The sequence below is a fragment of the Macrobrachium rosenbergii genome, chromosome 8, assembly GCF_040412425.1.
Source record: "Macrobrachium rosenbergii isolate ZJJX-2024 chromosome 8, ASM4041242v1, whole genome shotgun sequence".
NCBI lineage: Eukaryota > Metazoa > Arthropoda > Malacostraca > Decapoda > Palaemonidae > Macrobrachium > Macrobrachium rosenbergii.
In genome coordinates this window covers 84,350,023-84,360,798 of record NC_089748.1, presented here as the reverse complement: position 1 = coordinate 84,360,798, position 10,776 = coordinate 84,350,023, and the positions used below count along the sequence as shown (strand labels likewise).

The window sequence follows — 10,776 nt, the reverse complement described above, 5'->3', positions numbered from 1 at the left end:
TTACCTCCTGGTTAAGGTATGTCGTGCCAGGTTCTGGACTCCATCTTCAAAGATTTGTCTAGGATTTTCCTCACTTAACAAGTGTTCGTAACATTCCTTCCACCTCTTCTTGATCTCATCCTCAGTAAAAAAAAAAAAATTAAATAAAACACTCCATTTTCTATCCTTAACCTGAGTTATGTGGGGAGTAGTCTGTGGTGTCCTGTCCTCGACTGCAATTCTGAGACTTCACCTCCCATATAATGCTTTTGCCTTCCTTGCGTAACTGCCTTCTTGCTCGTTTCTATGTCTTATGTAATCTTTCCCTTTCCTCTCTTGCTGGCTCATATACTTTTCCAGATCTTTTTAATCTTTTGGCCTTCACCACCTTCACTTCCAACATTCCACCACCAGGTTTCCTTATCATCAGGAGGTTTCTTTCCAGATGTCTTTCCCAACAACTCTCCCCCCATCATCTTCATCACTTCACTGTTGTGATTTCTCCATTCTTGCACTTCCTTTAGCAATCGAGCTTCACTCAACACTCTCCTTGAACTCCCGCATTACTTCCTCTTCTTGTGTCAGCTTCAACCACTTGAATTTTGGTGGAACATATGCAGGCTACATTTTACTGTGCTCCTTATATCCAAGTCCATTACCACCATCTTTTGTTGTGCAGCCACGCACACACTCTCCGGTTACAACTTAAGAATTTCTCACCTCTCTCAGATGTTATCTTTTGCGCATGGAGAAGTCAACATGATTTTCTCTTGCTCCACTCTTGTACCTACCAGCGATTTACTTTCTTTCTATCAGGTTCCATTCATGGACTCACCTATTCGCGGATTTCTACGGAACATATATACATTATTTACAGAAAATTCGCCTATTCGCGGTATTTTTCATAGAGAAATATTCACAAATTACTGTATTTTCATATAATTTTCGTGACTAAATGCACTTTTTTGTGATAAAACTATTAAAATATTCAGGTATAAGCACTTTTTGAGTGTTTTTTTTGGGTTTCTCAACCATCAAAATAGGCAGCAGTTATAAGTTGCTTTCAGAGGGGGTTTTAAGTATTTGCGGACTTTAGTTATTTGGTGGGGGGTAGTGGTACGCATGTCTCTGGTGAATACCAGGGGTCTACTAGTCCATCAGCAAATGAAACTTAGCAGCTCAAGCAACTCACAATTTAGCAGCCCACAACTCTCTCCTCCCTCATTTTCTCTTCAACTTCTCAGCCACCATGCACGCCTCATCCCTCTCTACTTCTTCCTGGCACGTCCATTCATGTCTCTTTCTAGCATTTCACCAATTGTTGGTCCATTTCCTCCCAAATGACACTTTTTCACACAGCACCCATTTGAGGGCTACCAAAATAATAATCAGGTTGACTATTTTGCCCATCCAGGCACAGTTTCACAACTATTACTCTTCACTTGTCTTCTTCACACTGATTATGCTCTCTTTCATAGCTTCCCCTTTTGATAAAAACTATTCTGCCCATTTCAACCCCTCCTTACTGCTCTATTATGTGCCAATTTATAGCCACATCCTGCTCCCTTAGCATATCTCCTTGCAAACAAAGTGCTTATCCTTCTCTCCATCAGATTTGGTATCTATAATATATAATACAATATAAAGTATAATATGTATATATATATATATATATATATATATATATATATATATATATATACGAGATATATATATATATATATATATATATATATATATATACATATTACACAAACAAGAACCATAAACGTCCACTACTGTTTACCCTGAAATAATATATTATATGTTGTCAGAATTTTTGTTAAATATACCAATAGCTGAACACAATAAATCCAGACCATAGTGATCTATTTAACCCATAATGCAAGCCAAAAACAAGGCACCACTGTAGTCCGAGTTCTTGTCTTATTGGTTCGAGTCCACGAGACGACGAATTTATTATCAACTAAAATTCCTTCGCAACATATATGAAAAATATATGGTTTCCGAGGTAGAGTAATTGATATTAAAGGACGTTTGTGGCTTACTGATTGAATATGAATCGTGATGTGATAAAGTCATATATATATATATATATATATATATATATATATATATATATATATATATATATATATATATATATATATATATATATATATAAAACTTGCTTCTTTCTCTTCTACGTCCATATACTGTTCGGGATGCTACTTCCTCGGGTTACAGACACATTAGTTATTTTTCTTCTTCTTGATTTTGCACTTCTAGAAACTGGCATGAATGAATACCCTGGTTTTGTATTGGTGTGTTTCAACAGATGTTTTAGATTTGTGAATTATATTTAAATGGTTTGCATCGTATATTGTGTAGTTGATATGTGAGCAGGTTTTCTTGACTTCTTCAATGTGAATATGAATGTCTTCCTGTATAAGGAGTTCTGTATGTTCAGTATCCAATACTAAAGCATGATTGCCAACACAAGTAGGGGAAAGGGTAAAAGAGTAATACTTATAGATACTCTTGTACTTACTGGAGCAAGAATTACCAGGCCTTTATTAGTTAAAGTATCTCTACGAAATGGATAGAGTAAGTGTGTTAGTTCAACGGGGAAATGGGGTATTATTATATTCAACTTTGGTGTTACTAATTACTTCTTGCAAATCTCTCAGTGGTAATAAATTTGCAGAGGCTTTTCCTTGAGAAGCTGTCACTAAATTATTTACAAAATTCTGGAATTCGTCTCCTGTTGCTTTTACTTCTATTTTTAGGGTTACTAGAGTAAAAATTAAATTCATAGTCCGGAAACAATTTTTTTTTTCTTAAAATAACTTAATGTCTGTCCTAACCCTTCTTCTTTGTTCTTCTATTAGGAAATTCTCCTTTAAAGAAATGTTAGTTATAATTGGTTAGCAATTCCAAAAATGAATGACAAACCTCCCGAAATGAATATATTACATTTTGGAATTTTACTTTACATTCCTTGTTTCCTAAATATTCCCATCTATTTAAAAAGTAAATTCGAAATTAGTGCGCTTAACCCGAAATTTTGCTAAAAACAACTAATTAAATTAAGAATTGCAACAAAAGAAAGTTTTATCACAAAGTCAACCAATGAAATTAAATATGGGTAATAACAGGAATGATGTCTTCTTTAGCAGATATTAAAAACAGTCGAGAAAAGCCAATCGGTATCAAACCATAATCCCAAAACAATGCAGTTCAGCAACAAAACAGCAAATTAAACAACACTGTCCACTGGTCCTCCGACTGTGACGAGAGAAACGAAATATAGAACAATATAAGCGAGAGGTCTATAGACTGTATAACTACATAATCTAGATAAATTTTTTTGTATTTATGCGCTGTTCTCCACCCACTGGTGCATGACTTTACAGCTATCATAATAGAGAGGTAAGATTGACTTCAAACATTGTATGTGTTAAGTACTGTAAATGAATTTATGATTGGCTTTGCAACCAGATACCTCAAATATATATCACTACCGTTAACATTATTTATCTGTCACCTTAAAAGAACATTACAGTACTGGAAATAGTGCAAAAAAAGGGACACAGCAATGATATATTATGGCTTATCCTTAAAATTCACTGGATTTATGAATTCATGGCGTTACAATCTTTAAGTAAATATTGTATCTGGATCACCTGTATTTGTATAAAGTCAAAATTTCACATGCAATACTTACAGAAGACAAAGGATGAAACTTTATTTCATCTTTGATATTATTGAATGGGGATTCAAGCACAACAGCAGAAGGATGGTCCCCTTCTAAACACAAATCTCCAACTGCATGGGTGGATACTCTGTCAAAGTGAGGAAAAAATAAAAGATTTTTGACAAAGAAATGCAACAAACTTCTAAAGCCATGGCCATCACCTCCAAGGTGAATGAGGATAAAATTTTCAACAGATCTACACTACAAACAAAATCCTTGAAATAAAATTAATTATTTGGATACTTACCTACTGTTCAAGTTAGCTTTATATCTTCGCATTGTTATGTGCAATCAGCGTTCAAAATAAAAAGAATTACACTTGGCTGACCCAGATGGACTGTCTATGATCACCTGTTTCCCACCAGGTGGTGTTGGAATATTAATTTTCTTGTCAGTACTCTACCTGACCACCCACTAAGATGAGTAGGTTTCCACTTTAACAGTAGGTAGATATACAAACAATTTTATTATAACAGTTTTCATTCTTTGGGGTAAATCTTACCTACCATTAAGAGTTAGCTGATTACCACACTGAATGAGGATTGTGGGTTAGTGCAGCCAGAGAAACATCCACGCAGATAAGAAAACTAAACACTTTTTAAAAAGGGAAGAAGCTTCTAAACATTCTTGCCTGTTGCGTAATTCTTCCTGGCAAATACTGCCACCAGATGGTGAATCCACAGCAGGTTGTAAGGTCCTCATAGCAAGACTTGTCAGAGTATCCTTATAGAGAAAAAAGGAATATTTCATAGAGTGCCAGCGACTCCTGTGCAAGAGTCAAAAGCCCACACTACAGGAGAATCATCCCCACCAGGATGATAGGACTACGGGTTTTGCAATTCTCGTATGAAATTTCAATGTATCACAAATAATGCAAGGCAAAAACTGAGTAACATCTCTTATACCTCCACTGAGCTGTACTGACAACCTTTTCTACTGAAAAGTTTTTAAGTTAATCAAAAGACATGCTTACAGCACGGATGTTATAACGTTTTCTTTCAAAAACAGTGAAACCTCAGGATTCAATTAGGTTTGTGCTGACTTAATTAAGCAACACAGAAAAAGGACATAGCATCCTTGGACATAGGAATGTTTGGCCTACCAACACCAAAGGATAAAGGTTTAAATCTGTCCAGGTAAATCCTTAGAGCCCTAACTGGACATAGCAGAGCTTCCTCTTCATTACCTATTAAAGCAGTTTACGCCAGCCCAGCCTGGCACCCTGCCATATCCAACACACAACTAAACAAACTACAAATAATACAAAACACAGCTCTGAGAATCATCCTTGGCAGTACACAATCCACACCAATAGAACACTTACACGCCGAAACCAAGATTCTCACCATCAGGCAACACTTAGACATGAGAGGCACACAATTCTTGGCATCGGTCATAAACAACACAAACAGCCCATGCTATTACCTTCACGACCACCCTCCAACACACAGGCAAATAGTGAATACACCACACAGACACTATACAGATATCTTGAATTCTATACCACCACCCACAAACAGCACACAAAACAAAAAGCACATCCATACTCACCTCACCAGACAAGCACTTAATAACCTTCCCAACAACAAAATACTAGGCACCCCCCCACCCAACATAAGCAGTACAGAAACACAGCTCTCAAGATTGGAGAGAGTACACCTGACTCGACTTCGCTGTGGTCATCACCAATCACTAAACACCTACAAACACCGCATAGACAACACCCAAACAGACATATGTCCACTCTGCCAAGTTAGTCCCCACACAATTACACATCTCTTAGTAGATTGCCCTAACTTGGCAGCCCTTTAGACAACAACACAACATCCACACTACCACACAGTTATGGTCAGATCCAGTAGCGTGGTGTCCTTCTTGTGATTGCAGGCTTCCTGGCATAACAGAGTCTGGGAACCACAACAACAACAACAACCCTTTCGCTGATGACTCATATAAACAATTACGTCTGTGGGAAGTGGCAGTGACTCGAGAAGTTAGCATACAAATGTTTATACCTTTTCTTGTTCAAAGACACATAGCTCCCACAATTTTCAAGGTACAACGCTCAATTTCGTTTCATTTTGCAGCTGAATAATTTTTCCATACAATAGCAAAAATAAATCAACACCCAAAATCGTTTTAAGTACGTTGAAAATTTGGCAATATACCCACAAAAAAACTTGGCAATTTACCCCCAAAAACATTTACCAAAAAAGAACTATTTGCGATAAAGATTTTGTTTTTTATCCACAGCACACCCAGATAAATTACCTAGTTATTGAAATGCAAAACTTTGTAATTACAGTAAGGAAAGTATGCAACAATTAATGACAAAGTAGAGTCACATTTTCCGTTAAAGCACGAAAAAAGTTTTAGTGGACCCCAGCCTATTCACGGTTCTGGATTCACGGCTCCACCTGTTCGCAGATCTTTCGGTGGAGTGGAACGTATATCCACATTATTCGCGGAAACTCTGCCTATTCGCAATATTTTTCATAGACAAATATTCACTAATTAATGTATTTTCATATTTTTGTGACTAAATGCATTTTTTGTGATAAAACTATTAAAATACTCAGATATGATATAAGTGTTTTTAGTTTTTTTTTTGCTGTTTGAATGATCAAAATAGGCAGTTATAAGCAATTTCAGAGGGGTGTCAAGAATTCGTGGATTTTAGCTATTCGCAGGGGGTTGTGATACGCATCCCCCACAAATACCAGGGTCGACAGTATAACTTTTTTTTGTTCGAAGAATCATAGTTCCGGCAGTTTACAAGGCAAACTGCTCAATTCTGTTTCAAAAATACCTTTATGCAAATGAAATAATGAGTAGAAATTATGAGATACAAGAAAATTTTGCAAATCCCCCGAAAGGAATTTGCCAATAAAAACTATTTACGACAAAGTTGTCGTCGTAAATCCATACGTAGGACATATACCCTGATAAATCACCTAGTTATTGAAATGCAAAAATTTGTAATTGTAGCAATGTAAATAAAAAAAAATTATGAATGACAAAGTAGTGTCAAGTTTTCCGTTAGAAAAGTGCCAGTCACTCATGCGATGCGCACAAAAACTTTTACACGTTTTTTTGTTCAAAGACACGTAGTTTGACAGTTTTCAAGGTCGACAGCTTAATTTTGTTTCATTCTGCAGCTGAATAACTGCTCTATACAATGGCACCTAAAAACCCAAACCAACTTTATGTACGTGGAATAATGAGTGGAAATTACGATACAAGAAAATTTTGTACTTAACCCCCCCAAAAAATTGGTATAAAAAAGTAATTGCGATAAAGTCATTTTTATGCATATTACACTCAGAAAAAAATAATTCATGTAATTATAAAATAAAAATCTACAGCTATACAAAATAAATAAACATATATGTTACATAGAAAATATCAGGAACACTCACCCAAAATGATCCTCATTTGTCGGCGGGTTTGTGCAATTCCCTCAAGCTGTGATTGCATATGCAAAGAGATGCAAGTAAAAGCAGCCACGAAATGTCTTGTGGCAACGGCTGAAGGAATTGCAACCAGGCGGTTATGGTTACAGGCTACGTCCCCTTCCTCTTGAAGACGACATTAACCAGTACCTTTAAAGGGTGTGGTGCCTCTTGAAGCAGCGCCCCCAATGCAGAGTGCCACAGGCACTCAGTACACTGATATGAAGTATCCCTCTGTATGCCACTCTTGTAGCATATGCAGTAGTGTTTCTGTTTTCCTTCTAGCACTAGCTGTTTGAAGACAACAAAGCGATGATGTCTTCAGACGTCCAGAAGGATCCAAGATCCTTGGTCTCTTCTTAGGTAAGGTGCTTCTTTGATGAGATTGTCATTAGAATTATCGTCATTATCATCATTTCCCTACGACACAACAGGCTCAGCAGGTTCAACAAAAGGGCAGGACTGGCAGGCAGGAGGGTGATAGTACTCCAGCTGATCAACAGGCAGCGAAGGAGCATGAGGCAATTCAGTGCCACTAGCAGGCCATTCTGTGATGCCGAAGTAGAGCAGTGCATCCTGTGCCATCACGTGGAATTCCAGCAGGGTCAGATGCCATACATCTGTGCTGTACTACAGGTAAAGTACATGAGCATTCTGCAGCAACACCTGGACAGATGGAGTAACAACTTATTTGTCCACTTGGTACTCCTCCGTGTGAAGCTGTAGTATCTGATCTGCTGATCTAATCGATCAACTCCTCTCATGTACTTAATGTACCATCATAATATACATGGACGCTCCAAGGTGGTTGATTGCAGCATTGACTTGCCCTGCTTCCATACTCGTTTATGCTGCACGTACCCCCTTATTTCCACACCATCAGCATTCGTGATCTTACTGACGAGCCAAGTGTCCTGCCAGCACACCATGAAGGTATTCCCTTTGTAGAGGTAATCTATTGTGTTCCGAGGCACCTTGGAATGCACAAGTGCTTTCAATGTCGGTGCTGAAAGAATGATAAAAATTGTCCAGGAAGACATAATACCTTTATTCAGTATGGTGCCAAGATCCAAACACAGTATCATGGAGTGTGGGCAACACACCACAATAAATGTGAAAATCCAGCACTTTCAGCCTCACATAAAAAATAAAATTTGATACCATACTTGTCAGGTTTCTTGGGGTTATAAACTTTTATTGACAATCTTCCTTTGTAAGAAAGCATTCTCTCATCCATGGAAAGATTTTGCAAGGGTGTATACAACCTCCGGCACTTTTCTTGCACATACTCCATACTGCGTAAGCTTATCCGTTGCCCTTTGGCACTGCCTCTCCATTGAAGAAGTGAAGATATTTGCCAATACCAATTACATGTTATACTTTATAATTTGTCATGCAGTCAGTGGAACACAGGAGATCTGGCAACCAGTAATACTGTTCCTGAGGCATATGGCACATCCCCATGAATATGTGCAACCCCAGGTAGTGTGTAATTTCACTCTGTAGAGTGTCACATACACATGTTTCAGTTACTAAATACTTGAAAAACTCGAGTGTGAGAAAAAGCTGTAGGAAACCAAGAGGTGTGGTAGGAATGGGCACAGACATTCCTGAGGTGGCACTGAATGGATGGATAACATGGGGCGTCAGATCACATGGCCATTCGGGATCCTCCTCTACTAAGAGTCGCTGCTGTATTTTGCTTTGTTTCCCCCTGCCCCTCTTCCTCATGCAGGCAGGCAACCATGCTTATGTGATGGCACAGATAAGCCACGTGTTTTGCGTAAACACACTGACTGTTCATCATCATCATCATCATCATCAACATCACCATTATCATCAGCATCAGCCCTTGCCTCTCTTTAACCTGAAGTAATCACATCCCTGAAATACACGCTCGAACTTTCTTCAAGCATTCCCTGCAATATAGGTCTTCCTGGCTCATCTTCTGATGCTTCAAATTCGACTTCACCTTCTGACTCAGCAAATCGAACCTCAAGAAGTTTTTCTTGTTTCCTCGGGGTCAGATTGCGTTTTTGATGCTTGGTAAGTAACAAAATATACTGATCACTTGATGAGTGAAAGGCACCAATATTCACTCCATCAAAAGCATGATCACTTTCCTGAGATTCCTCTCATTTTCAGGATTTTGCCCCTTTGCACTTGTTATTTTTGAATATTCACTTATATCTGGAATGAGTAAAGAATAATTAGTGAAAAATGAAAAAACTGGATCACGAATAATGGAGATATAACACTTCTTGTGAGAAGCAAATGCCCATGCTTGACCTTTCACATCCATGTCAAGACTGAACAAGATCAACACATTGTGGGCCACTGAATGAGATATAAGCTTGGTCACTAACCTATGCGCATAACTTTGTTTTACCCCTCTAAGCACAGAAACAAAAGAAGGGCGGTTAGCTTGAAAAAAGGATTTTATTTTTATTCACAGTAATACTTTTTTTTATGTGTGCTTACATCATCAGTAAGTGAAGGACGTAAGTTTTGATGATGTTTATATCCATCATTAGTAAGCAAAAGGGTTAAATAAGGCACCTTAAAAAATCTGGGAAGGGGTTTTGCTTTGACATCACTTATATACTTCATCATGACAAGACCTAAAAGAAAGTGTCTTTAATGTTCTTAAGAGATGCTTTATCCAAACGCTTAAACTGAGGTAATTTGATAAAAATAAGGACTGCATCTAAATTACATCCAAAACAATATGAGGTATTTGGGGCTTCCAGCTCAAAAGATCAGAAAGCCTCTTTCAAATCTAAATCATGAGAGACATTCAAGTTAGTGACTCTCACAACTGAAGACAACATACAGCAATATCCTTTAATCACTGGAACAGAAAGTTGCATTGCATACCTGAGATACCAGAAGATCTTAATCAGGACCTATAAAGAATTATGGGTTCTGGATATCCCTCAAAACAGCACCAAGATTGATAAACTGATCACTGTTGTTGATAATCTAACATTGTAGGACCTTTCAGATTTCAGGATTGATTCCATAGCCATTCTTGCAAAGCCAATAGCTTGAAAGAGATGGTCGACAGTCTCCACACGGTCAGTTGAGGCATGTGGAGATTTAAATGGAACCTCAAATGAATGGCAGATGGCAAGGAATGTCTATTGCCAGGAGAGCTAGCTTAGAAAACCTTTCCCTTTGGGGCCACCAAGGAGCTATCACCACCATCCTTGACTTCTCCCACACTCTCAACTTGAGTATTTTCCACAAAACTGCAAATGGAGGAAAAATGTAAATTCCTAGAATTGACCCCTCTTGAAGTAAAGCATCAACTGCCCATGCCTTAGGATCCTGGCATGAAGAGCAGTAAACTTGGAGTTTTTTGTTTTGGCCAGTTGCAAAAAGATCAATGTTCAAGACTCCCCAAAAGTTCCACAACTTCTAGCAGACTTGCCGATGAAGAGACCATTCTGATAGAGGAACCTGCATTTTCCTGCTGAGTTGGTCTGTAATAACACTGTTTATCCCTAGGACAAATGTGGTGGAATAATGATGTTCCTGGACTCTGTCCACAGAAGTTTCTCTGCTAGCCTGAATAAATCTCAATATTGTGCTCCCTTGCTGCCTCAT

The 10,776-nt window shown here is 37.9% G+C and overlaps 1 protein-coding gene across 5 annotated transcripts in view; it reads right to left on the bottom strand.

Moving 5' to 3' along the window:
* LOC136841016 (lysophosphatidylserine lipase ABHD12-like) overlaps positions 1-10,776 on the bottom strand; it is a 640,887-nt gene that overhangs the window by 72,496 nt on the left and 557,615 nt on the right. For all 5 annotated transcript variants that reach the window (XM_067108055.1, XM_067108058.1, XM_067108060.1 and 2 more), the window contains one exon: positions 3,686-3,803. In XM_067108055.1, the coding sequence (XP_066964156.1) occupies positions 3,686-3,803 (118 nt within the window). The remainder of the gene's footprint in view (positions 1-3,685; positions 3,804-10,776) is intronic.